Source organism: Ammodytes marinus, assembly GCF_949987685.1.
Source record: "Ammodytes marinus genome assembly, chromosome: 2".
Classification (NCBI taxonomy): Eukaryota; Metazoa; Chordata; class Actinopteri; order Uranoscopiformes; family Ammodytidae; genus Ammodytes; species Ammodytes marinus.
Window position 1 is genome coordinate 29,955,056 of NC_137231.1, and position 27,412 is coordinate 29,982,467.

A 27,412-nucleotide genomic window follows, 5' to 3' on the forward strand; every position below is an offset into this window, starting at 1 on the left:
TACTGTACAGGAAATACATAAAAAAACGGTATTCCATCATCAATGTAAGCCTTACCTCAAAAACTGTCTGTATGCATAGTATAAATTGAAGTCAAATTGATTTGTGAAGCATATGGGTTTTAGACACATTAAGGCAAGTCACCAGACACACATACAGTACATAGGGATAGAACGCTGGTTTGGTCCACGCCAAGGAGAGGTTACATGGGAAAACGATTAAACAATTTTTTGGTATTCACCAAATACACTGAAATAACTATCAATAAAAACATGTTTTACACATATATATATATATATATATATATATATATATATATATATATATATATATATATATATATATATATATATATATATATATAATAAGTTATAGTAAGTTGGTAAGTTCTTGGCCTCCAAATACTATAGGCCCCCATCTATTGGCTGGGCCCTAGAAAGCTTTACAACTTTCTCATCCTCATGGGCGGCCCTACCGAGTTATGAATGGGCAGACTCTGTGTGGGCAAAAAGAACAAGATGGATGAGTAAATAGGATACAGTGTGTGGAATTACCCAGAATCTAATGACAAGGGATCGGATTAAACTTTCTTTTGTCCGTTAAAATAGGGCGTGTACAATGTAGAAACCTGCCGTTAGAAGACAGAGAATAGAGAAGGGTTTTAGATCTTAATCACATGGACATCTGTCAGCACCTTGTTCTTACTGTATGAAATGACATCCGCCACAAAACAACTCCCCCACAGGGCACAGCAGGGGATTTTCAGGTGAACCAACACCCTCTAAAACCTGCCTTTGGCTCACCCACACTGAGGTTTTTACACCAAAGGGTTTTAATATATCATTAGCCTCATAGCATAATTGCCTACATCATATTTACTCTACTCTACTTTTACTCAACATCTACTCTCTTCTACATCTACTCTACTCTACATCTACTTCTCGTTAGCCTAATAGCATAATTGCCTAAGTCATATTTTAAGGGTTATAGAGTAGGGTAAAGTAGATGTAGAGTAGAGTAGATGTAGAAGAGAGTAGATGTAGAGTAAAAGTAGAGTAAAGTAAATATGATTTAGGCAATTATGCTATGAGGCTAACGATATGAAGCTTTCCTCATATCATACATTCATAGAAGAAAAAAAGAAATGGTGGAAAAAATGCTGAGTTGCGTTTATTAAAGCTCCAGTGCGTAACTTTTTCACATAAATGAACGTTGGTCGTAGAATAAAGGCAGTGGCAGAAGAAATACTGAGATGTGTTGATTAAAGCTATAGTATAGTGAGTAACTTTTTCATATAAATGAATGTTGGTTACGTTCAAGCCACCGTCAAAAGGAGTTGACACAAAGTTGATTAAGCTTATCAGCTCCACAAAACTCTCTCTGTATTTTTCAGTATGGCAGCATTTACAAACTGGTGTCGCTCCTCCGACACTGGCGCAGGAGCTCAGAATAATCCCAAGAAATGTTTCAGTTGTTGATTCTACTGCTAAGAAAAAACCTGGACGTACAGCAGAAGGTATAAAATCCATTTACGATCCCCGAATGCTTCACTGATGTAGACGCGCCGACAATGTTGTTGAACTCACGCGCTATGGCTTTAAGTAAAAGCAGCGACATTTCTATAGCCTAATTTAAAAAAAAATTACAAGTAGTAGCTATAATGTAAACTGTAAAGTATGTGTTAAGTCTATACGACCAAAAATAACGTGATTCTGCATCCTTCCGCCTTTCAAGAGGATTACAATGACTTCTATTAACTATGTCCAATCACCTCAAAAATTTATAGTTTTTTATTTTTTTATTTTTTTTTGCCATAGCAGTAAAGTGAGCAGTAAAAGTATAAAATGATGAACCATTTCTTTGTAGCTTAGCATTTCAGCAAGGACAACTTAATATATATTTAAATTTAAATAACTCCATGATGTCCTTTCTGCTTTTATTCAGTTCTTCAAATATAATTTAAAAAGACAACTGTTAAGAGGATGTGAAAACGCTGATTCAACATTGAGATGACCACTTCCTGATTCCAACAGGTGAGGCAATGTTAGTCAGAAGCAATTAAAGGAGAGTGATTCACACAGAGGAAGAGCAACAACGGCCTAGAGTAGTTACAACACACCCTTAGTATCATATTGACACACACACACACACACATACACACACACACACACACACACACACACACACACACACACACAATATCTCAACATTACATTATTATATATTGCCATCAAATTTGCTACAAGCATTTATAACAAAATAACTATAAAACTAACGAGAATTTTTACTTTTTTTTCTTGTCATAAAAATAGAGTAAATTCAATATAATTAAACCTCCAATAACCATATACATAAAAACACAACTTTGAATCAGCCAAACTATATAGGCTAAGCACAGTACATAAACAACTGAGAAGGCTTTTCACATTTAGACATAGGCTACAAAAAAAAGTTTGGCTACACATTATTATATGATATGAATAAAAATCATAAACAGTATATATTGCTGCAGCCCTTCCCTAACCAGACAATCCCCATCAGAATAGGTTGCGTGCAGCTTCCCGCCTGTATCACAGCTCAACAAGGAAGTTGAGAAATGTCAGATTAAGCCGCAGTTAGGCAACTGTATAAACAACAAGTGCGTTTACGTGAGAATGTTGTGAAACAGCAGACCAAGAAAATTTAGCATTTCATATTATGAGCTTGTACCTGTTTACAAGAGGCAGTGTGTATTTTTTGGTATTTGTCAAGGATGAAACATCTTTGAGTAAACTGTGACTAATCAAAATGTTGCTTCAATCATTTTTCCGAGGTTAGTATTATTATCAATTATTATTGCTAATTAAAATACCAGATGTTCTCACTGAAAAACATATTTTTCTTTTAAGAATGAATTTAGAAGTGATTGGCCTAAGAGTAGACTTTACAACTAGTAATGTGAGAAAAGTGCAAACGCCCCAGTGGTTTCCTTTTTGAAATAAGCTAATTAATAAGAGAAGATTGATCTCACTTTTGTATCTGTAGCCTACGTCATATAGCCATATATATAGCAGCACGCAGCTGGGAAGCTTAGCTACCCGATGCTAAAATATTTAAGTCAAGCAATGAGGCAGTACTACCTATCTATCTATCCATCCATCCATCCATCTATCTATCTATCTATCTATCTATCTATCTATCTATCTATCTATCTATCTATCTATCTATCTATCTATCTATCTATCTATCTATCTATCTATCTATCTATCTATCTATCTATCTATCTATCTATCTATCTATCTATCTATCTATCTATCTATCTATCTATCTATCTATCTATCTATCTATCTATCTATCTATCTATCTATCTATCTATCTATCTATCTATCTATCTATCTATCTATCTATCTATCTATCTATCTATCTATCTATCTATCTATCTATCTATCTATATATCCATCCATCCATCCATCCATCCATCCATCCATCCATCCATCCATCCATCCATCCATCCATCCATCCATCCATCCATCCATCCATCCATCCATCTATCTATCCCTAATCTATTTAATATTACCATTTATAATTTGAAAACTCATACGTGATGTTATGTCATTGTGCTTTTCAGGAACATAACCCTACTCATAAAAAAACACAGTCAACATATTTATCAGCGTATGAAATGGTGTAGAGTCCGTGCCCACTTTGCCTCCGCAGTGTGTAAGTACATTATTTCATCATGGCCGTCACAGTGAGCGCAGCAGTGAAGGCCATCCCACTTCCTGTCTGCGAGGGGGAAATTTCCTTTTGACTGTGGCGAGTGTATATAAAGCCTGCAGGTCACAACAGGCAAGGCAGAACAACATTGGATCTTAAACCAAGCATACTTACACAACTTCTAATCTACTGACAGGTAAACTCACCTTTTCTTATCAATCTTCTGCTGCTGTCTTGTGTCATTATAAACTGCTAGAAGACTTATTATGTTGCTGTATTTGTACATTTAGTATTATTGTAGGCTAACAGAGCCTTATATTCAAGTGTTTATATAGTGAGTCATAAATCACGGTAGCAGCAGGCAGAGTTGTAGGCACTGTAGCCTTAACAACAGGGAGTAAAAGGGTAAATAATAGAAGAGAGATAGAAGTAAAGTATTCCTCTTAATACTTTTCTATTTAGTTTATCGAATATGTGTTGTGACATGCTTTTTATTCTTCTTATTTGGGAACTTATTCGAAAAATAAATTGTGCATTTTTTTCTCATTTTTGACATGTCTCAAATAATTGTATACATTCATTCAATGACCCTACAAATTGCTTTTTGTCTTGTCCTGCAGAAAAATCTTAATTCAGAAAAAAAGATGGAATCCGGGATGAAATGCAGCATGAGCAGCCTGTGGAGCGCCCAGATGCCCAAAGGCCTGGAGCTGGAGGTCTGCCATCATCCCCTGACCATGAAGCGCGTGGTCAACCTCATCGTTGCCACGGAGAGGCTGAAGGGCGGCAGGTTCCACTCCGCCATGAGCACCGAGTTCAGGGACGAACACCTGCTGGACATCATGATGGAGGGCATCGTGGAAGGTACAACATCAATCTATTCAGTTTCATTCTTTTTTTGCAATGTACAATCAACATTCATTCTTAGCATTATCCCCTCTCAAGTTAAAACCGCTTCGGAGGGGGTCAGAGCGCAGGGGCAGCTATTAGTACAGTGCACCTGGAGCAGTGCTGGGGTTAAGTGCCTTGCTCAAGGACACAATGGTAGAGATGGTGGGAACCGTAGATGTAATACCAGCCACCACTAGTATTACTACTAACACCCTCCTGTCTGGTTGCCCGGGGATTGAACCAGCGACCTCATGGTAACTGGTTGGCCATCTTTCCTTCAGGCCATCCTACTATTAAAGTACTATTTTTAACTATGTGAATGGAAAACAATACAACTGTATCAACTTTAGTGCCTGTTGCTTTAAGCCCCTTACACATTGTCCGACAGTTTTTTCACCTTATTTGGTCTACTCACAAACTGATCACAACATTAGAGTTTAAACTACTGTAGATGATCTGTTGTGACTGTATAGTTGTAATGTTTATAGTTTTCAATGTGAAAAAGTGATTGGGCTTTCAAGAATCACTTGATCAAGAAGAGACCAGATCTCAGGCCTCCTGATTCAAGATGGTTTATTTGTCACATGCACAACAATTAAAGCAGCAGTCGTTGGCAATGAAATTCTTGAGTCTCAGGCTCCTCTCAACAATGCAATATAAAAGAGGAAATGTATAATAAAAACACACAAGTGAAGAGAGCATCTAAGATCAACTAAACAAAGTAGTGCAAAGACAGTGTAGATACAACTGTATAAGTGAAGAGATAAGGTGCACCATATATCTATAAGTAGAATGCTAAATAATCCTGCTTATTTCCCAATAAAAGAAACAACAGTACTAATCAATTGTGCCTCTTTATGTTATTCTCCTCAGAGCAAGTAGTGTTTGAGCGCGGATCAGCCCCGTCAGTTCAGTACAGCAAAACGGGCGAGCTGCAGTGCAGTGTGGCGGACAGCGAGAAGAGAAGCCTGGTGCTGGTCAGAGACAGCATGGAGCTCCACGCAGTGATGCTGCAGGGAGGAGACGAGGGATGCAAAGGTAACAGCATGTTTTAATATACAGCCTATACATGGGACACAATGGACTAAGTTAGGAAATCACTAAAAGAAGTTTTGAATTTAGGGATTTGGGGGTTTGTTTTTGATCATCTGGCAACTGATGGATGGATATAATATCAGAAGCTGCTTAAAAGTGTGCGCTGAAAGAAAAAACGGTGTTAATACACAGCCTAGTTTCTGTAAACGGGCATGTTGCTACGTCGGGCACCCTTTATTTACATACCCTTTATTGATTTTGACAACAACCGTTCTCCAGAATTTAATTTTTGTTGGCATTTTTATGCTTTATTGATAGTGTAGAGACAGAGTTGAAATGGGGCAGAGAAGGGAGTGACATGCAGAGAACGACCGCGGGCTGGAATCGAACCGCTGCTGGCCGAGGCCCATGGGGGGGGGGGGGGGGGGGGACGCCCTACCAACTGAGCTAAGGGCGCCCCACTGAATGCACCTTTAAATAAATGACCTTTGTTACCTTCCACCATTGCACCAATGTAACTCCTTATTTGATCATATTGATTGGTTACTATCCTCATTGCATACATTTGGATGTGCCTACATGTGTTGAAATGCACAGAAAGTACCTCTTGACTGATCCCAGAGTCTGACATATTCTTCCAGCTTTCATTAAACTAAACTAAACCCGTATCTTCTCTGTTCTCTCCTCAGTTCACCTGAACATGTCGACGTACTTGGACCGTCAACCTCAGGCTGAGGCCAGGACCGTGGCTCTGGGCATCATCGGGACAAACCTCTACCTGTCCTGCCACAAGGACGGGGACGAGCCCAGTCTGCATCTGGAGGTAAAACTCTTTCTACATGAATGAACCTCGCGTAAAGATGACACACCTTGTAGTACATGTTGAAGGGGAGACTTATTATGCATAGTCAGTATCCTCGCCAGGGGATAGTGGCTAGATCTACCTGTTTATCTAAATTGTTCTAATCTTAAAGAGACAGTGCACATGTATAAAGTCAAAGTCAAAAATGATTTCTATAGCATATTTAAAAACAACATCAGTTGACCAAAGTGCTGTACAAGATACAATACAAAATAACATATAAGATACATGAAAAAAAAAGTTAGAAGTGTCACAGTCTCAACTTGTGTTAAAGGCCAATGCAACAAATATATAGTAGCCTATAGATGAATTACTTTTAATATGTCTAACACCTTTTGCCCAGTGTGTTAGTAAAACCTTCTGACATGAATCTTTTCCCTCCTCAGGAAGTGAAGGACAAAAGCAAACTGTCTGGGATCACCTCGGACAGCGACATGGTGCGGTTTCTCTTCTACAAGAAGAACACTGGGGTCAACATCTGTAACCTGGTGTCCGTCCTCTTCAGCGACTGGTACATCAGCAGCGCGGTGGAGAACAACAACCCGCTGGAGATGTGCACGAGTAGCGAGGAGCGCCACCGCATCTTCGACATCCATCAAGTCACATCGCCCGTCTCACTGCCAGTGGAATGCAGATGTGCGTCTGAAAGTCAAGCTTGAAGTTCTTAAGAACATTTTAAAATACACAGCTATTTTGATTTGTGTTTTCTAAACCGCAACCAAGACACACTTCTCTTTTTTTAAAAAGAGAGTGTCTAGTACGAGTGCCTATTTACTGTATGTACCAAGTACAGCAAGTGAAATGCTTATTGTATTGACATAGTCAAGTTTCACCACAAGGTGGCATAGTAATGCCGCCTGGTGAGCACCCAGTGTATTTATTGTGCTGAATGACATGACCAATGTTAATACTGTTATGTATTAATTTATTTATATGTATGCACTATTTAATATGTATTTATTTTGATATCTGCTTACTGATAATTATTTAAATCATGTGCAACAAATCTTTAATAAAATCTTTATAAATCATTCGGATGAGTGTTTGATGTGATCACTCAGGATTTGGTAAATGACACAACTGAAATATAAGTTCAAAAGAAGCTGTTGGAGCCATAGTTCACACAAATACAGTACACATCTGTAATAAGCAATTTTGTTTTGAACACCTTTTTCGCCTGTGTTTTTGTTAGGGAGGCAGCTAGGAGTCCTGTATTTTCTTTTGCTGTATTTTGTTAATAGGCAAGTTAGTCTGTTCAAAAAGAGATATATTTAGTTTGTTGTTTTGGCATTTCTCATTCTGAAGTCAATCCATCTTATTATTAAGAATAAATAGTTTGAGGGCGCTCCCGGTATAGTAGTTATACCACACGCTTAGCTATCCTGACTGACACCGCCATCTGCTGGTGACAACATGACATCGCAGCATTTCCTGGAGTTAATCATTTACCACGTGAACAGAGGTGAATGAAAGTGAAAGTAGATTTTAACATTGTTGTTCGGAGGTTCGGAGCCGGGTCGCCATTACAGGGAGTGACATCTCTGCTGGAAAACACACTTGGAATATATTGAGTTAAATGGTGAAGAGACTGTAATTTGGTGAGTCCTGTTACTGAAAGATAAATCCAATATCAAATGGCTGAGAAAGTTGCTCTCGTGGAAAGTTTCCTGAACTGCCATGTGTGTTCAGAGACGTTCAGAGATCCTGTGTCTCTGAGCTGCAGCCACAACTTCTGTTCAAGCTGTCTGAAAACATTCTGGGAACAAGCTAAGAACAAAAACTGTCCCATTTGTAAAATAAAATCCTCAATAGAAGAACCAAGTGTCAATGTGTCACTGAAGGGACTGGCTGACTCTTTTGCTGGGAGGCTGAATATTGGTTCAACTGAGACTGAACAAGAGAAGCAGAAAGAGGAGGTTGTGTGTGATAAACATCCAGAAGTCCCTTATTGGTTCTGTGAGGACGAGCAGAGAGCTGTGTGTCCTGTCTGTGAGTTTTCTCTCCACCAGAGTCACAAGGTGGTTCCTGTAGAACAAGCAGTCAGTGGCCTGAAGGACCAGCTGAAATCTGACTTAAAGTCTCTACAGGACAAGAGGGACAAATACAAACAAGTGAAGGAATCCTATAATGAAGTGGTTGAACACTCCAAGAAGCAGCTGTTGTCCACAGAGAGGCAGATCAGAGCAGAGTTCAACAAGCTCCAGCAGTTCCTGAAAGAGGAAGAGGAGTCCAGACTGGCAGCTCTGAGGGAGGAAGAGGAGCAGAAGGGGAAGACTCTCGGCAGAGAGATGAAGATGATTGAGGAGCAGATCTCCTCTCTGTCAGACAGTATCTCTGCTGTTGAAGAAGAGCTGCAGAAACACAACGTGCCATTCCTCAGCAGTTATAAAGCCACTCAGACCAGAGCCAGAGTCCAGAGCTCAGTGTCAGATCCACAGCTGGTCTCTGGAGCTCTGATAGATGTGGCCAAACACCTGGGCAACCTGTCCTTCAGAGTCTGGGAGAAGATGAAGGAGAAGGTCCACTTCAGTCCTGTCATTCTGGACCCAAACACTGCACACTCCATTCTCTATCTGTCTGATGATCTGACCAGTGTGAGACAGGGAGACACAGATCAGCAGCTTCCTGACAATCCAGAGAGATGCACTAAGTATCACACTGTCCTTGGCTCTGAAGGCTTCAGCTCAGGGAAACACAGCTGGGAGGTGGAGGTGGGAGACCATCCTTACTGGCTTGTAGGTTTGGCTAAAGAGTCAGTTGACAGGAAGGGGAAGTGCGGTGTTTCACCAAAAAATGGGATCTGGTGTTTTGTGTATTGCAGTGGAAAATACACTAATGGAGCTCGTAAGACCGTCACAGTGAAGAAGAGTCTCCAGAGGATCAGAGTCCAGCTGGACTATGACAGGGGGGAGGTGTCCTTCTACCACCCTGAAGACATGACTCACATCTGCACTCACAGAGACACTTTCACTGAGAAACTCTTCCCTTATTTCAATATTGGAAAGGCTGGTGATGCTAAAACTTCTGACATCTCTGTGATGTTCAGGGAGGATGGTGAGGTCTGAGAGATTCAAGAGGATATTTATAATGGTGATGGTTATCTGTAAGTAGCAGACAATTCCAGTTTGTTCAGAATCTTGTTATTTGATAGCCTGGAAATCCAGACCTGCCGCTAGGCGCTGGCAAATTAAATTTGCTGCACCTGTTGTTCAAGATATGGGTCTGGATTTCCAGGCTAGTAATTTGAAAGAACAGTGTTGAGATCCAAGTTTAAGAAAAAAAAATGTGTATCTCTTTCAGCAAATGTATAAAATATATTCCTTGATTGTTGTATAATATTCAATATATTTCAGAGACACAGAATGAGAAAGTAAAGCTTACATGGAGGCATAATCGGGTGTGGGAGAAGCGTTCTTGTCAAAATGATGTTTGTATTGGTTTTTGATTACAGTTTCAAGGATGAGCAACAACCTTAAGTTTGCATGATCATTCTTTATTTTCAAATTATTTTTATTTATTTTTATAAATCATATAACAACAGAAAGGCTCATCATACCTTGTTTATTTCTGACTTTCAATAATTCAATAGTAAAAGAAAAATGTTAATGTCAATATGTACCTGTTATTTGTTTGCCATTATTATTATTTCAGTTTATTCACACGAACAAACATTCTAACATCTACTTCTCAGTTTTTGCCTTTTTTGAGTTAAGGGAATTCTACAAAATCTAAATTGAAGTTAAATATCATTTAATAAGTTCATCAAACATAAACTTTAGGCTTGTGTGGAGGGCTGCGACGTAGAAGACTATTATAAATCTGTTTTTTTTTTTTATAAACTTTATACCTTCAAATTTAGCAAATGTTTGTAATGTATGTTTCTCATGTCAGGAGATAATCTGTGTTCCAATAATATGTAATAAAAATGTTGACTTGAAAGACGCGTCCTTTGCATTGTGGGTGTTTTTTTTTAATATGGTAAGCAGTGGTCACCCCATCTTAATCTCCGGACTCATGGTGTAGAGTCCGTGCCCACTTTGCCTCCGCAGTGTGTAAGTACATTATTTCATCATCGCCTTCACAGTGAGCGCAGCAGTGAAGGCCATCCCACTTCCTGTCTGCGAGGGGGAAATTTCCTTTTGACTGTGGCGAGTGTATATAAAGCCTGCAGGTCACAACAGGCAAGGCAGAACAACATTGGATCTTAAACCAAGCATACTTACACAACTTCTAATCTACTGACAGGTAAACTCACCTTTTCTTATCAATCTTCTGCTGCTGTCTTGTGTCATTATAAACTGCTAGAAGACTTATTATGTTGCTGTATTTGTACATTTAGTATTATTGTAGGCTAACAGAGCCTTATATTCAAGTGTTTATATAGTGAGTCATAAATCATGGTAGCAGCAGGCAGAGTTGTAGGCACTGTAGCCTTAACAACAGGGAGTAAAAGGGTAAATATACAGGTATAAAAAAATAAATAGAAGAGAGATAGAAGTAAACTTGTAACTTCTGCTTTATTCCTCTTAATACTTTTCTATTTTGTTTTATCGAATATGTGTTGTGACATGCTTTTTATTCTTCTTATTTGGGAACTTATTCGAAAAAAAGAAATTGTGCTTTTTTTTTCTCATTTTTGACATGTCTCAAATAATTGTATACATTCATTCAATGACACTACAAATTGCTTTTTGTCTTGTCCTGCAGAAAAATCTTAATTCATAAAAAAAAAAATTAAAAAAGATGGAATCCGGGATGAAATGCAGCATGAGCAGCCTGTGGAGCGCCCAGATGCCCAAAGGCCTGGAGCTGGAGGTCTGCCATCATCCCCTGACCATGAAGCGCGTGGTCAACCTCATCGTTGCCACGGAGAGGCTGAAGGGCGGCAGGTTCCACTCCGCCATGAGCACCGAGTTCAGGGACGAACACCTGCTGGACATCATGATGGAGGGCATCGTGGAAGGTACAACATCAATCTATTCAGTTTCATTATTTTTTTGCAATGTACAATCAAAATTCATTCTTAGCATATCCCCTCTCAAGTTAAAACCGCTTCGGAGGGGGTCAGAGCGCAGGGGTAGCTATTAGTACAGTGCACCTGGAGCAGTGCTGGGGTTAAGTGCCTTGCTCAAGGACACAATGGTAGAGATGGTGGGAACCGTAGATGTAATACCAGCCACCACTAGTATTACTACTAACACCCTCCTGTCTGGTTGCCCGGGGATTGAACCAGCGACCTCATGGTAACTGGTTGGCCATCTTTCCTTCAGGCCATCCTACTATTAAAGTACTATTTTTAACTATGTGAATGGAAAACAATACAACTGTATCAACTTTAGTGCCCGTTGCTTTGAGCCCCTTACACATTGTCTGACAGTTTTTTCACCTTATTTGGTCTACTCACAAACTGATCACAACATTAGAGTTTAAACTACTGTAGATGATCTGTTGTGACTGTATAGTTGTAATGTTTATAGTTTTCAATGTGAAAAAGTGATTGGGCTTTCAAGAATCACTTGATCAAGAAGAGACCAGATCTCAGGCCTCCTGATTCAAGATGGTTTATTTGTCACATGCACAACAATTAAAGCAGCAGTCGTTGGCAATGAAATTCTTGAGTCTCAGGCTCCTCTCAACAATGCAATATAAAAGAGGAAATGTATAATAAAAACACACAAGTGAAGAGAGCATCTAAGATCATCTAAACAAAGTAGTGCAAAGACAGTGTAGATACAACTGTATAAGTGAAGAGATAAGGTGCACCATATATCTATAAGTAGAATGCTAAATAATCCTGCTTATTTCCCAATAAAAGAAACAACAGAACTAATCAATTGTGCCTCTTTATGTTATTCTCCTCAGAGCAAGTAGTGTTCGAGCGCGGATCAGCCCCGTCAGTTCAGTACAGCAAAACGGGCGAGCTGCAGTGCAGTGTGGCGGACAGCGAGAAGAGAAGCCTGGTGCTGGTCAGAGACAGCATGGAGCTCCACGCAGTGATGCTGCAGGGAGGAGACGAGGGATGCAAAGGTAACGGCATGTTTTAATATACAGCCTATACATGGGACACAATGGACTAAGTTAGGAAATCACTAAAAGAAGTTTTGAATTTAGGGATTTGGGGGTTTGTTTTTGATCATCTGGCAACTGATGGATGGATATAATATCAGAAGCTGCTTAAAAGTGTGCGCTGAAAGAAAAAAACAGTGTTAATACACAGCCTAGTTTCTGTAAACGGGCATGTTGCTACGTCGGGCACCCTTTATTTACATACCCTTTATTGATTTTGACAACAACCGTTCTCCAGAATTTAATTTTTTTGGCATTTTTATGCTTTATTGATAGTGTAGAGACAGTTGAAATGGGGCAGAGAACGGCCGCGGGCTGGAATCGAACCGCTGCTGGCCGAGGCCCATGGGGGGGACGCCCTACCAACTGAGCTAAGGGCGCCCCACTGAATGCACCTTTAAATAAATGACCTTTGTTACCTTCCACCATTGCACCAATGTAACTCCTTATTTGATCATATTGATTGGTTACTATCCTCATTGCATACATTTGGATGTGCCTACATGTGTTGAAATGCTCAGAAAGTACCTCTTGACTGATCCCAGAGTCTGACATATTCTTCCAGCTTTCATTAAACTAAACCTGTATTTTCTCTGTTCTCTCCTCAGTTCACCTGAACATGTCGACGTACTTGGACCGTCAACCTCAGGCTGAGGCCAGGACCGTGGCTCTGGGCATCATCGGGACAAACCTCTACCTGTCCTGCCACAAGGACGGGGACGAGCCCAGTCTGCATCTGGAGGTAAAACTCTTTCTACATGAATGAACCTCGCGTAAAGATGACACACCTTGTAGTACATGTTGAAGGGGAGACTTATTATGCATAGTCAGTATCCTCGCCAGGGGATAGTGGCTAGATCTACCTGTTTATCTAAATTGTTCTAATCTTAAAGAGACAGTGCACATGTATAAAGTCAAAGTCAAAAATGATTTCTATAGCATATTGAAAAATAACATCAGTTGACCAAAGTGCTGTATCAGATACAATAACATATAAGATACATGAAAAAAAAAGTTAGAAGTGTCACAGTCTCAACTTGTGTTAAAGGCCAATGCAACAAATATATAGTAGCCTATAGATGAATTACTTTTAATACGTCTAACTCCTTTTGCCCAGTGTGTTAGTAAAACCTTCTGACATGAATCTTTTCCCTCCTCAGGAAGTGAAGGACAAAAGCAAACTGTCTGGGATCACCTCGGACAGCGACATGGTGCGGTTTCTCTTCTACAAGAAGAACACTGGGGTCAACATCTGTAACCTGGTGTCCGTCCTCTTCAGCGACTGGTACATCAGCAGCGCGGTGGAGAACAACAACCCGCTGGAGATGTGCACGAGTAGCGAGGAGCGCCACCGCATCTTCGACATCCATCAAGTCACATCGCCCGTCTCTCTGCCAGTGGAATGCAGATGTGCGTCTGAAAGTCAAGCTTGAAGCTCTTAAGAACATTTTAAAATACACAGCTATTTTGATTTTTTTTTTCTAAACCGCAACCAAGACACACTTCTCTTTTTTTATAAAAGAGAGTGTCTAGTACGAGTGCCTATTTACTGTATGTACCAAGTACAGAAAGTGAAATGCTTATTGTATTGACATAGTCAAGTTTCACCACAAGGTGGCATAGTAATGCCGCCTGGTGAGCACCCAGTGTATTTATTGTGCTGAATGACATGACCAATGTTAATACTGTTATCTATTAATTTATTTATATGTATGCACTATTTAATATGTATTTATTTTGATATCTGCTTACTGATAATTATTTAAATCATGTGCAACAAATCTTTAATAAAATCTTTATAAATCATTCGGATGAGTGTTTGATGTGATCACTCAGGATTTGGTAAATGACACAACTGAAATATAAGTTCCAAAGAAGCTGTTGGAGCCATAGTTCACACAAATACAGTACACATCTGTAATAAGCAATTTTGTTTTTAACACCTTTTTCGCCTGTGTTTTTGTTAGGGAGGCAGCTAGGAGTCCTGTATTTTCTTTTGCTGTATTTTGTTAATGGGCAAGTTAGTCTGTTCAAAAAGAGATATATTTAGTTTGTTGTTTTGGCATTTCTCATTCTGAAGTCAATCCATCTTATTATTAAGAATAAATAGTTTGAGGGCGCTCCCGGTATAGTAGTTATACCACACGCTTAGCTATCCTGACTGACACCGCCATCTGCTGGTGACAACATGACATCGCAGCATTTCCTGGAGTTAATAATTTACCACGTGAACAGAGGTGAATGAAAGTGAAAGTAGGGTTGCGTTCCGAATCGCATACTTTCTACTATATAGTATGTAGAAAAAAGATTTAGGATGTCCCGATTCTTGTGGCCAGATTTAGGATGGTTAGAATACCCGGATGGTCTACTTCATGCGGCCAAGATTGTTAGTGTTGAAAAGTGCATCCTATTTGGGCGATTCTGACCCACAATCCAGTGCGCACGTGAAGTGACGTAACATCGACGAAGCCTATAGGTCCATGTTATGAAAACAAACGGGGATGCGACGGATATAAAAGCAAGAGGCAAGATCAAGGCGCAATGTTATGATGAAATAAGAGAGAAAAGTATGTCCCAATAGTATGTCTACTGCATCCTAACTAGATTCTTTTTATCGTCGGATGTAGTATGTAGAATAGAAAAAAGAAAGAGTATGCGATTCGGAACGCAACCCATATTTTAACATTGTTGTTCGGAGGTTCGGAGCCGGGTCGCCATTACAGGGAGTGACATCTCTGCTGGAAAACACACTTGGAATATATTGAGTTAAATGGTGAAGAGACTGTAATTTGGTGAGTCCTGTTACTGAAAGATAAATCCAATATCAAATGGCTGAGAAAGTTGCTCTCGTGGAAAGTTTCCTGAACTGCCATGTGTGTTCAGAGACGTTCAGAGATCCTGTGTCTCTGAGCTGCAGCCACAACTTCTGTTCAAGCTGTCTGAAAACATTCTGGGAACAAGCTAAGAACAAAAACTGTCCCATTTGTAAAATAAAATCCTCAATAGAAGAACCAAGTGTCAATGTGTCACTGAAGGGACTGGCTGACTCTTTTGCTGGGAGGCTGAATATTGGTTCAACTGAGACTGAACAAGAGAAGCAGAAAGAGGAGGTTGTGTGTGATAAACATCCAGAAGTCCCTTATTGGTTCTGTGAGGACGAGCAGAGAGCTGTGTGTCCTGTCTGTGAGTTTTCTCTCCACCAGAGTCACAAGGTGGTTCCTGTAGAACAAGCAGTCAGTGGCCTGAAGGACCAGCTGAAATCTGACTTACAGTCTCTACAGGACAAGAGGGACAAATACAAACAAGTGAAGAAAACCTACAATGAAGTGGTTGAACACTCCAAGAAGCAGCTGTTGTCCACAGAGAGGCAGATCAGAGCAGAGTTCAACAAGCTCCAGCAGTTCCTGAAAGAGGAAGAGGAGTCCAGACTGGCAGCTCTGAGGGAGGAAGAGGAGCAGAAGGGGAAGACTCTCGGCAGAGAGATGAAGATGATTGAGGAGCAGATCTCCTCTCTGTCAGACAGTATCTCTGCTGTTGAAGAAGAGCTGCAGAAACACAACGTGCCATTCCTCAGCAGTTATAAAGCCACTCAGACCAGAGCCAGAGTCCAGAGCTCAGTGTCAGATCCACAGCTGGTCTCTGGAGCTCTGATAGATGTGGCCAAACACCTGGGCAACCTGTCCTTCAGGGTCTGGGAGAAGATGAAGGAGAAGGTCCACTTCAGTCCTGTCATTCTGGACCCAAACACTGCACACCTCCGGCTCTATCTGTCTGATGATCTGACCAGTGTGAGACAGGGAGACACATGGCAGCAGCTTCCTGACAATCCAGAGAGACACACTAAGTATCACACTGTTCTTGGCTCTGAAGGCTTCAGCTCAGGGAAACACAGCTGGGAGGTGGAGGTGGGAGACCATCCTTACTGGCTTGTAGGTTTGGCTAAAGAGGCCGTTGACAGGAAGGGGGAGTGCGGTGTTTCACCAAAAGATGGGATCTGGTGTGTTGTGTATTACAGTGGAAAATACACTAATGGAACTGGTCAGACCGTCACAGTGAAGAAGAGTCTCCAGAGGATCAGAGTCCAGCTGGACTATGACAGGGGGGAGGTGTCCTTCTACCACCCTGAAGACATGACTCACATCTGCACTCACAAAGACACTTTCACTGAGAAACTCTTCCCTTATTTCAATATTGGAAAGGCTGGTGATGCTAAAACTTCTGACATCTCTGTGATGTTCAGGGAGGATGGTGAGGTCTGAGAGATTCAAGAGGATATTTATAATGGTGATGGTTATCTGTAAGTAGCAGACAATTCCAGTTTGTTCAGAATCTTGTTATTTGATAGCCTGGAAATCCAGACCTGCCGCTAGGCGCTGGCAAATTAAATTTGCTGCACCTGTTGTTCAAGATATGGGTCTGGATTTCCAGGCTAGTAATTTGAAAGAACAGTGTTGAGATCCAAGTTTAAGAAAAAAAAAATGTGTATCTCTTTCAGCAAATGTATAAAATATATTCCTTGATTGTTGTATAATATTCAATATATTTCAGAGACACAGAATGAGAAAGTAAAGCTTACATGGAGGCATAATCGGGTGTCGGAGAAGCATTCTTGTCAAAATGATGTTTGTATTAGTTTTTGATTACAGTTTCAAGGATGAGCAACAACCTTAAGTTTGCATGATCATTCTTTATTCTCAAATTATTTGTATTTATTTTTATGAATCATATGACAACAGAAAGGCTCATCATACCTTGTTTATTTCTGACTTTCAATAATTCAATAGTAAAAGAAAAATGTTAATGTCAATATGTACCTGTTATTTGTTTGCCATTATTATTATTTCAGTTTATTCACACAAACAAACATTCTAACATCTACTTCTCAGTTTTTGCCTTTTTTGAGTTAAGGGAATTCTACAAAATCTAAATTGAAGTTAAATATCATTTAATAAGTTCATCAAACATAAACTTTAGGCTTGTGTGGAGGGCTGCGACGTAGAAGACTGTCTCTATTATAAATCTGTTAATTTTTTTATAAACTTTATATCTTCAAATTTAGCAAATGTTTGTAACGTATGTTTCTCATGTCAGGAGATAATCTGTGTTCCAATAATATGTAATAAAAATGTTGACTTGAAAGACGTGTCCTTTGCATTGTGGGTGTTTTTTTTTTAAAAATATGGTTAGCAGTGGTCACCCCTATCTTAATCTCTATCTTAATCTCTAACATTAATATCTATCTTTATGATCCCATTGCAGCAATAATTTCACAACTCTTGAACATGTAGGCTATTTAGGTGGAGCTGCTACTTGTTTCTGTTTGTTCATAACTGTCCGATGTGAAACAACCCGTCAGCACAAACAAAAGTTTAATGTATGTCCCCAGTTACTTCTATCAATAATGAATCAGTGCTATTGATAGGCTACATTCCATTTAGTTAAAAATGTTGAAAAGTGTCTGGAACCAGTTTCCGATATAAAGGTGAGGGATTTTTGTTCCCCAGAATCACTGAGGATAACAATAATATATCACCATCTTGATCATGACGTCAAACTGTAAATAATCAAACTGTAGGCTAATCTCAGGATGCTCATTTTGGTCATAATTGTGCAGCTCTCATCAATAATTATAATGGAAGCTACTACTAAAAAACTGCTTTTGTCTCTGAATGGATTGCCTGTTAGATTTCACACTAAAATCAAATTGTGCAGTTGCGTTGCATGCATCAAACTGCCTCCCTCTAAAAGTGTGTGTCTGATCTCTACCTTGTGTGACTGCGCCCCCTGCTGGAGATCGTTCACTCTTTCATTTTTCATTTTCATTTAACTTTTATTTATCCTCGAGAGAATGCCTCTTTAAAATGCCTCTGTCAGCTGCACTGAAAACTATAGAGCCCCATAGAAACATTGTTATATACTATCTATGATAGAAACGCATGCAAAATAATCTTCATCACATCATCATCACCGTCAACATCTTCATAGCGCCACAGGCATTCCTGATCATCTTCATTATATCATCTGGAGACAAAAATAGTTAGATGCACTTAAAAAGCTGAAAATAGAAAGAGTAAGGTGGAGTACACCAGCATTCAGTAGAAAATGAAAAAAAAAACAAAGGAAAAGAGAAACACCAAAAAACAAGTGTCCCGTTGACTGTCATGCAAAGACAATTCTAGCTATGCCTCTAGTTAGTTGCAGTTGTGTAGCCTGATACTGTGTAGGCTACTCCCTCATTTTTGATAGGCCTATGTTTCATAGTATTATAGCCTATTGATAATAAACACACTAAGAACGGAATAACAACACATTTGCAATGTAGCCTACATGCCAAAGTGATTTAGCAATATGAAAACAAAAGGCTTTATCTATCTATCTATCTATCTATCTATCTATCTATCTATCTATCTATCTATCTATCTATCTATCTATCTATCTATCTATCTATCTATCTATCTATCTATCTATCTATCTATCTATCTATCTATCTATCTATCTATCTATCTATCTATCTATCTATCTTCCTTTTGTTTACATTCTCTGCTCCAATCAGCGCAGGGTTTATGCGCATGCGTTCTGTTTTAAAAATTTCAAATCGTCCAATCAGAGAAGAGGAGGCCGTTCAGCGGTAATTTTAAACCCGGATGCGCGAGCGAGCTCAGCAGTTGTTATGGAGTTAACGTATCGTTATTCGTTAACCTAGAAATAACAAGGAATTTATTTCATAACTTGTCTTGATATAGTCGAAAGAACGAATTGAATCCGCGTAGCCATGGACGAAGGAGAAACCGTAACGAAAATGTCCAGAAAAGGTTAGCGAGCTTGTTTAATTCGAATAAACAGCTAGCCATTAAGCTAGCTCATGCTAACGCTACACAGCAAGAATTCACGTTGATAACTGATTAACGGTTTTTCATGTCGAAATCTAATAAATGAACAGATATTAACCGCTTTGTTTGAGTTATATTTGTGACGGACAGCACCACGAGGAAGAGACAGTGATGTTTTTTATGACAAAGAAAAATAAACTATAGAGGGAACAACAACGGCACTACAATCCGTTTCTGTACAGGTGTTGCACCGAAAACTGTGACCAACAGCCTTTTCACTGGTTTTGTGAATGTTCTCAAGCTAAAATAAGCATAACAAACGTTTAGTAATAACTATGAGAGTAAGAATAAACTCCCCAGGCTACCGTCCTCCTGCAGATCTATCTCAAATTATAATTTAAAATGCCAGGACCTGGGTAATGAGATGTTTCCCTTTTTCTGAAGTGAAAATCATAAAAACAAAAAAACTTTCTGTAGGAACCAGGCATGTAAATTAGATGGCACATGAACCAGAAAACAGAAAAAAAAGCAAAATGAGCCCGAGAGACTTGATGTTTTTTAGGCTAATTCAAATGATGTATTATTTATCAAATGTGTTGTTTGTTCTTGTCTTCCAATTACCAACTAATCGTTTGTGCATGCTTTAGTATGCAGCCCCCTTTCCAAATTCCCGATTTTCTACAGTAGTAAAACAATTAAAAGAAAAAAATTCGTCCAGTATAAACTGTTTCACTAACGAGCAGCTAGATGGCAGCACGTTTCTGAGGTTCATGGGTCTTATTCTGGACTGTTGGTGATGATGATGTAATTTATTTTGTGTGACTCAATCGCTGCTGCTACAGTTGGATGATAAAAATCTCGATGTTATATGAAATACTCTGTAACATTTCAAAGTTGTTTTTTCCCCCCACTGAAGTTAACCCAAAGAGAAGATACTAATCTTTTTATGTAAACAGTGCTGAATAAACAATGAATAGATAGATAGATAGATAGCTTTATTGTCATATGCACCGTTACAGCACAATGAAATTTGCCTTTTCAGTACACACCTCTCCAAGAAACATACAAGACAGTGACAATAACATGGGTGGACAGGAGATAGTGTAACTGCAGGGTCGCAGCGGTGCCGCGCCCCTCTTTCATAGGAGGAAAAGGAGAACAACAGGAAAGATAGGTCAAAAAAATGCAAATCTCGAACTACGTTCCTTATGGGAGCGCAGTGCGTGATCAGTGAAAAACCACCTTAGCACAAATAAGCAACATGATAAACACCACAGACAATAAGACTCGTAGACAATGCACATTAAAGGAACGGGTTAGGGCTTTATGGGAAGGTAGGTGTCACAGCCCAGGCACCAGGGGGCGTACGCAGCCGGCAGGCGCCCCGCCCGCAGCTTCCGGTCCGCAACGAGGGAGGGAGAGGGGGACGGATTCAAGAGGGCTTGATTAGTCAGGGTTACTGTGTGCTATGTGTTTACGTGTGTGTGTGTGTTCCATGAAGCTATCTCTGTCCAGACGTAGTGGGAGTCTACAGGCGCCAGGTGTTATGAGACAGCCGTGGAGACGGCCTCGGGGCCCGGTCACAGATAGAGTTCACAGGAGAAGTAGGTGATGGGAGGGTGGGGGTAGAGCGTCTCTCCACGTAAACATCCCGGAGAGAGAAGAGATAGCACCGCGCCAAGGACGGTGTGGGGAGCCGAATCGAGAGATTGTGATTTGTTTTGGTTGAGACTAGTGTATTTACAGTACACACACACACACACACACACACACACACACACACACACATTCATTGGCTGCAGTGCGTTGCTGGATAATAAGCCTTTATGCTTCAATGATTTCAGGCCAGACACTACTTATGAGTCTATGGAATTTACCGTTGAGTATGCTGGGAAGTCATTTGAGTGACATGTGCTTAATTCCTGCGTTTTGTTGTTACAGAGCTGCGTAAACAGAAGTTGATGGAATACCTGGCGGCAAAAGGAAAGCTGAAACAACCCAACCCCAGGTAAGAAAAATACTTTCTCGGTATGACAATTCACAATGTGTTAACATGTTGTTTAGCGTGTCTAGGGTTAATCAATTCTCAAAATCTCACTTCTCAGGCCGTACCTCCGCGATGACTGTCAGAATGAGAAGCCTGTGACATCTGCACTAAAGGTGGGTGTTAACAGAAGAGAATTGGTGTTACTAGGGGTCAGAATGTTATTTTAGTCATCAAACAAGCTGACGTTTAGGTAGTGATTCAGAGGTCTGAGCTACTATTAATCCATTATTTATTTTTATTTTTTACAGAATGTTAAGGAAAAAGAGAACAAGGCCCCAACTGACGGATTCCGATTGGAACGCACAAAAATTCAAACCCTGTTTCCTCATTCCACTAAACAACCGGCCAGAAAAGCATTCGGTGTCACTGACAAAGCAAATGTAAAAGGTAACATCTTGACTGCAACCAATGGCCCGACAAAGCCCAAACCTAATCCAAAACCTTTGCTCGCGAGGACGTACAATGTCGTCTCCTCCAAATCCAACCTGAATTCAGCCAGCAGCCATCTCAAAAAGAAGACCAACACAGGGATACAGTCTTCAAGCAGAGCCTCCTCTTCAAATGCAACTCGCACAGTTGCAACAAAATCAAACAGCAGAGTCAGTAGCGCTGCTAATGCTACCTGGTCCCGTCCCGTAAAGACTTCCAGTATCAGGATGAGTCTGGGCCCCATGGTCAAAACCAAAACGGGACTCATTCCTGCAATGATTCAGCCGAGAGATGAGAGCGGTGAAAACGAAACACAAACCTTTTCTACAACCGCGAACTCCACCACCACTACTGCTTCTGTTATTAACAAGGTGCGATCAAGCTCCTCGTCAACAGTCTCTCTTTCCCAGAAGTTTGCCATGACTCAGAGGAAAACCTTCCCTACGACGTCTCTAAAAAACCCTGTCAAAGAGAAGAGTAGAGTTACGCTTAAAGTTCAAAACTCTAAACCACTTCCGGGAAAACTCTCACAGCCGCCATCTTGTAAGAATCAACCGAGGGCACTGAAATCTACATCCACCTCCTCAAAGTGCACAGCGGCACCTTCTAGTAAGCCAACTGGAAGACTAGGGATGTCAAAAACTAACATGGGTGAAGAGGAGAAAAAACAACAACAACCGTGTAAAGTCACTTCCCGAACATCCTCGGCTCCCGTGAGCAGGTGCACTTCCAGAGCGCTCAGTGCCGGGGTTGCGCGCCCCGCTACGGCTGATCTAGGAGGTAAACCCAAGACTTTTAAAGGGACAGATACCAGGAAGACACACAGTTCAGCGAATGCCCCTCAAGCAGCACAGCCACCGACAGGTTTAAGACGACCAAGCGCTCCAGTGATGATGTCATGGACGGTCCCACAGCCGTCCAGGACCGTCAGCTTCACAGGAAAGACGCCAAAGGTCCCCGTCCGGATCATTCCCCAAACGGAGGTGAAGAAACTCACTGCTGTCCAGGAGGAAAGAATGTAAGTAGAACTGTAACAATGACAGCTTAATGTGTAGCATGAAACTATGATATGGCACAGTGTTAAACCTCCTACAAAGAACCTTCCAATGTTTATGGAAAAGTAATTTTTTTTGTTGGATGATCATAAATGACAACAACAGGTGGGGAAATATGTAAAAGTTTGGTTGAACAAAGATTTACTTTCCCTTCGATCATTAAGTTGGAAACAATAATGGCTTCTCCAGAATAAAATGACAAAGGCATCCTGAGACTTATCCCATATCCCAAGTTTACCCTGCTTTGCTGTCCAATAAATTCCCAGCCGGAAAAAAATAATAAATCAAATAATATCTTGACTTTTTAAACTGTACCTTCCGTTTCATTGTTTGCTTTCAAGGAGAAAATTGCAGGAATGGCGTGAGTCCAGGGGCATCTCCTACAAACGTCCCCCGATGCCGGTGAAAGCTGCGGTGAGGCGCAGTGTGGCCGTGCACCAACCCTGGTGGAGCTCCATGAAGGAGGAGGAGGACGCCCACTCACTCATTTCCGCTGTGGACAGCTCTCTGGCCGACTGCATCAAGCTCATCACAGAGGTATTTGCTTTGGTGTGAGGGGAAATGTGCTATTGTTGTTTCACTGGCCTATTCTGGCCCTTCCCCATTTTACTGGAAGTTATGTGGTGGACATATTTCAAAGGTGAGAAATATGCATGGACATTGTTTAATGGGCGTAAAATAGTAGAGATGCACAGATCCACTATTTTTAAGTTCCCATTCCAATATCTGGGGGTTATAAGGTTATACAAATACGCCTTTGGAATCCTGGAAGTTGGAGGCAAAATAAATAGTTTTACAAAAATTACAAAATGATTTTTGATGTGGGCCATATCAAGTAGCTATGGTCTTAAAATGGGATATTCTTTCATAGGACTATGACATTTGGATCAGTGCAATATCCAAAGATTGGATTGCAGTAATAGCCATGAAAAAAAGCTACACAGAAGTTCAAACCCTGTGTTCTTAGTTGTTGTTTTTTTACTACAACCTATTGTCAGTTTTGGTAAAGAGAGAGAAATCAATGTAAGACACTGTTTTGCCCCTACCAAGAGCTCTTTAGTTGGAGCATACTGATTACCATGTTGTTCAGTGTCTGAGTTGTCCCCTCTGCCTCACTCACACAGGGCTGCCCTTCAGACCAGGTGAGGGAAGTTCTCACCCGGCTGCCCACGGTTTCCAGGAAGTTTGCCAAATACTGGATCTGTCAGGCGCGCCTCATGGAGCAAGAGGGCAACCTGGACGTCCTGCACATGTTTGAGGAGGCTGTTGGTGTTGTGCTGGAGGTAAGATATCCGTCAAATTGAAATTTTAGAAATATTTAATTGAGTCGTTTTGTAAATGTACCCTTTGTGGTTTTTTAACATAGAATATATTGATTCCTCCTTCGCTCGGTTGGTTCAAGTTTTACAGCTCTGGAAAAAAAATTGAGAGACCACTCCAAATGTTCAGTGTCTCTCGTTTTACCTTTTTCTAGGCATATGTTTGAGTAGAATTAACATTTTTGTTTTATAATATAAACTACTGACAACATTTCTACTAAATTCCAATACATTTTTTGTCATTAAGAGAATTTTCAATAAGTTATGTAGAGATAAAGATTTAAGAAAAAGCCAGACTGGTATCTTAACTTTTTCCAGAGCTGTATATTGTCTAAATCGACAGCGCTGTAACTTAATATTGCCTCAAATTTCCCAAGATCTCTATTGTTTAAGTCTATAATGAATCGTTTCCATTCCATTGTGTTTTATTGTAGCCGGTGGACGAGCTGCGGACGGTGGTGTTTGAGATCCTGAAGAAAAGGGACGAGATCCAAGGTATTTGATTATTCATGGTTTGGTAACCACTGTGTTTTTATACCACTAGGTCACGGCGTGAACGTAACTGTATTCCAGTGCTTACATTGCACAGATTTCTATCCTATCAGACATGTCATCGTTCTCTTGTATATCTTTAATATGACTGCTCAAAAAAATGGTATGCTCCATTTAACACGTTTACATGTTAAAATCAGCTAATCATCATTCTATTCTTTATATCAACATTGCGTTAAATGACTATATGTATGTCATGTAAAAGGTTTGAACCCACAGTTATTCAACTCCACACGGCCTGTGATATTTACCGTTGAAGAAGAGTTCATATTGGATGTACATTTACCAGCAGGCCACGGAAAAGATAATAAATAAATGCTAATGTTGCTCAGAATTAGCTTATGTATAGTAAGATTGCTATGGCAAATTGTTTGTTCCAGTTTGTTCCACCCAAACAGTTTACACATTCAGCTTTAAGGTTTACTTGACTTCGTAGTTAGGACAGTGTAATCTAAATAAAGTCCTCATTCTTACACAGATATGTTTTTTTTTTAAATGACTAACTCAGATTATTTTAAATGTTTTTTTCAGCTCAAGAAAAAAATGAGACAGAGGAGGAGGAAATTCCATCAGCAGAAAGCAGCCCCGAGGCCGTCAGCAACCCACTGATGACCCCTAAACCTGTCCGGGCTTTCATCTATGGGGAGAATGGAGACTCATCCGTGGTCAAATACAAGATCACAGCGACGCCTGGGTATGTTTGAGGCACGATTACAACTTCCACCGACTTTATATTTAATGTTTTTAATGCAAAATAGGTTGTTATAGGGGTTTCTGCTACGTTGTTGCTTTTACGTTTGTCCACAAGAGGACGTGTTATGTGATCTTGATATTTCAGTTGGGCTTCCACCTCTTCATTGGAACACATACTGTATGTCAACAAAACATCATTCAAACTTGCCTCATTCCAATGTTGATTCCCAGTGAGCGATGTGGAGTCTCCTTCTACCCACAATGCACTGTTTTACTTTTGGTTCACTTTCTATATTTTGTCTGATTTGCTTTCACACCTCAAATGAACCACACCAGGGTTCACGTGCAAGCAAATCGAGACCCATGTTTGTTTTCAGGCGAACCGTAGGGTCAATAATTGAGCTTTCACACCACCCAAAACCAACCAGACTATCCACAGAAACGAACCAGGGTTTGCTTAAAGCGGACCGTAGAGGCTTGATATACAGTTAAGAATTAAGTCTGATTGATTTTTTCTTTTCTTTTTTCCTTCAGCGGCCCTCCAAGCCAACAGAAGGAACCGAGGCGTGTGAACGGCCAGGAGGTCCGTTTCTTCACGCCGGTGAGACGCTCGGTGAGAATCGAGAGGTCGTCCCTCCGATACCCGACCTCTCTGCAGGACCACGACCTGTGTGTGGCCTCCTACGACGACCTCATCTCAGAGGAGAAGGCAGAGGGAAGCCCAGAGCAGCAGGGCGTAGAAACCAGCCCGTCTGAGGCCGACAACAACACACTGTACGTTTACAGAGAGAACGAGGCCCTTCAGGACAAGGTGTTCGTCAAGCTTTTCTGCGATGAAGACGTTTAGCTGTAGCGGCTAACTTTAGTCTCCATTAGGTTGTAGCAATGGAAACTATTCTGATTCAACGCTTGTCCCTGTCGCCGCAAATGTATTTGATGACTGTTTTGTTACCAGATTTCACCCTTTTCCTTGAAGAGAAGGGGAAATATTTTATACTTGTAAATATGGAACCTGGCATTTTTAGTTATGAGTTTTTTTTTATAAAGTTGGAAAGTAGTTCTTACGCCTGTTTTAAAAAAGGAGTGTTATTGTGTTGATCCTTTCTGTATTATTTTATTCCTTTATAATAATGTACTGTACATAGGAATGTAAAATAAATGCTTTTTGATCCTTTATATTTTATAGACTGTGTATGTACTCGGCATGTTGTCTCCATACACTACAGCTTCAATCAAAAGAAATACACAAACACACATCAGAGCGGTTATAGAAAATAGTCAGAATTATTTTTGTTTAGTTTTTCTCACTGTATTTAAATGCATCACCACTTGATACTGATTGTGACAGCAAACTAGAATTTCATCACAAACAGGGAATTCATAAGAAGCTGGTGAAACATAGAATATGACTTTCACATGAAACTCTGACACACCTATCAAGTGACATGTAGTGATGTGACAATACAAAAAATACTTGTTAATTATAACCTGCTATTGGCTGAGTGTGCATTATGTAATATTGTACAGTATAACACAACTTTATTTATATGGCACCTTTAAAATCAGAGTTTACAAAGTGCTGTCACAGCTAATACATAGTAATCAGAAGGGCCAGGCAGAGGCAAAGTTACATTAAAACAGTTTAAGCAGTGAGAAGGCAAGACATTTGAAAACATTACAGGACTACAATAAATAAAAAGACTAATTGTACTTCAAAAAAGTGGAAAAAAATCAGATAAAACAATAAAAATATGAAAATGGTAATAGCCAACATCACACAAAGCCAGACTAAAAATGGGTTTTAAGAAGAGAAAACCTGCTTTTTTCCCACAATTGTTGTTGCTATACTGTTAATATCTGAGAGCCCTATCTTTAAAGACCTAATCTTAATTTTTATTTTTTGTATTTTTATTTTTTGTGCAGTAATGACTGAGACAAT

General features: G+C 40.1%; 5 protein-coding genes across 6 annotated transcripts; all 5 read left to right on the forward strand.

Annotated features, from left to right (window-relative positions):
- The first annotated feature begins 3,836 nt into the window (after positions 1 to 3,836).
- Positions 3,837 to 7,419, forward strand: LOC307261942 (interleukin-1 beta-like). The gene is made up of 5 exons (XM_080042661.1): positions 3,837 to 3,890; positions 4,315 to 4,558; positions 5,459 to 5,623; positions 6,310 to 6,443; positions 6,869 to 7,419. The coding sequence occupies exons 2-5, from the start codon at positions 4,339 to 4,341 to the stop codon at positions 7,139 to 7,141; spliced, it is 792 nt and encodes a 263-aa protein (XP_079898787.1). The 5' UTR covers positions 3,837 to 3,890; positions 4,315 to 4,338; the 3' UTR covers positions 7,142 to 7,419.
- Positions 7,420 to 7,995: 576 nt separating this feature from the next.
- On the forward strand, positions 7,996 to 10,370 carry LOC307258941 (zinc-binding protein A33-like). Its single transcript, XM_080038631.1, has one exon. It carries the CDS (start codon positions 8,117 to 8,119, stop codon positions 9,545 to 9,547), a length of 1,431 nt encoding a protein of 476 aa, XP_079894757.1. The 5' UTR covers positions 7,996 to 8,116; the 3' UTR covers positions 9,548 to 10,370.
- An 867-nt stretch (positions 10,371 to 11,237) lies between these two features.
- On the forward strand, positions 11,238 to 13,981 carry LOC307256725 (interleukin-1 beta-like; the record flags this gene model as incomplete). The annotated part of the gene is made up of 4 exons (XM_080035809.1): positions 11,238 to 11,445; positions 12,345 to 12,509; positions 13,157 to 13,290; positions 13,709 to 13,981. 4 exons carry the CDS (start codon positions 11,238 to 11,240, stop codon positions 13,979 to 13,981), a joined length of 780 nt encoding a protein of 259 aa, XP_079891935.1.
- A 1,274-nt stretch (positions 13,982 to 15,255) lies between these two features.
- LOC307266926 (zinc-binding protein A33-like) lies at positions 15,256 to 17,552 on the forward strand. Its single transcript, XM_080049061.1, has one exon. The coding sequence runs from the start codon at positions 15,377 to 15,379 to the stop codon at positions 16,805 to 16,807; it is 1,431 nt and encodes a 476-aa protein (XP_079905187.1). The 5' UTR covers positions 15,256 to 15,376; the 3' UTR covers positions 16,808 to 17,552.
- A 1,720-nt stretch (positions 17,553 to 19,272) lies between these two features.
- Positions 19,273 to 26,535, forward strand: ckap2l (cytoskeleton associated protein 2-like). 2 transcript variants are annotated; one of them, XM_080042548.1, is made up of 9 exons: positions 19,273 to 19,360; positions 21,320 to 21,386; positions 21,484 to 21,538; positions 21,674 to 22,872; positions 23,251 to 23,446; positions 24,034 to 24,192; positions 24,663 to 24,723; positions 25,312 to 25,474; positions 26,008 to 26,535. In XM_080042548.1, the coding sequence occupies exons 1-9, from the start codon at positions 19,321 to 19,323 to the stop codon at positions 26,318 to 26,320; spliced, it is 2,253 nt and encodes a 750-aa protein (XP_079898674.1). In that variant the 5' UTR covers positions 19,273 to 19,320; the 3' UTR covers positions 26,321 to 26,535. The 2 variants fall into 2 exon arrangements, with proteins under 2 accessions (XP_079898674.1, XP_079898673.1); XM_080042547.1 differs by lacking the exon at positions 19,273 to 19,360 and adding an exon at positions 20,891 to 20,982.
- The last annotated feature ends 877 nt before the right edge of the window (positions 26,536 to 27,412 follow it).

Bases quoted from the DNA above. Each gene is read 5' to 3' on its own strand.
- LOC307258941 (XM_080038631.1), top strand. From the start codon at position 8,117: ATGGCTGAGAAAGTTGCTCTCGTGGAAAGTTTCCTGAACTGCCATGTG.
- ckap2l (XM_080042547.1), top strand. From the start codon at position 20,925: ATGAGACAGCCGTGGAGACGGCCTCGGGGCCCGGTCACAGATAGAGTT. The intron at 21,387-21,483 runs GTAAGAAAAATA...CTCACTTCTCAG, and splicing joins CTGAAACAACCCAACCCCAG to GCCGTACCTCCGCGATGACT. The intron at 23,447-24,033 runs GTATTTGCTTTG...TCACTCACACAG, and splicing joins GCATCAAGCTCATCACAGAG to GGCTGCCCTTCAGACCAGGT.
- LOC307266926 (XM_080049061.1), top strand. From the start codon at position 15,377: ATGGCTGAGAAAGTTGCTCTCGTGGAAAGTTTCCTGAACTGCCATGTG.
- LOC307261942 (XM_080042661.1), top strand. From the start codon at position 4,339: ATGGAATCCGGGATGAAATGCAGCATGAGCAGCCTGTGGAGCGCCCAG. The intron at 4,559-5,458 runs GTACAACATCAA...TATTCTCCTCAG, and splicing joins GATGGAGGGCATCGTGGAAG to AGCAAGTAGTGTTTGAGCGC. The intron at 6,444-6,868 runs GTAAAACTCTTT...TTCCCTCCTCAG, and splicing joins AGCCCAGTCTGCATCTGGAG to GAAGTGAAGGACAAAAGCAA.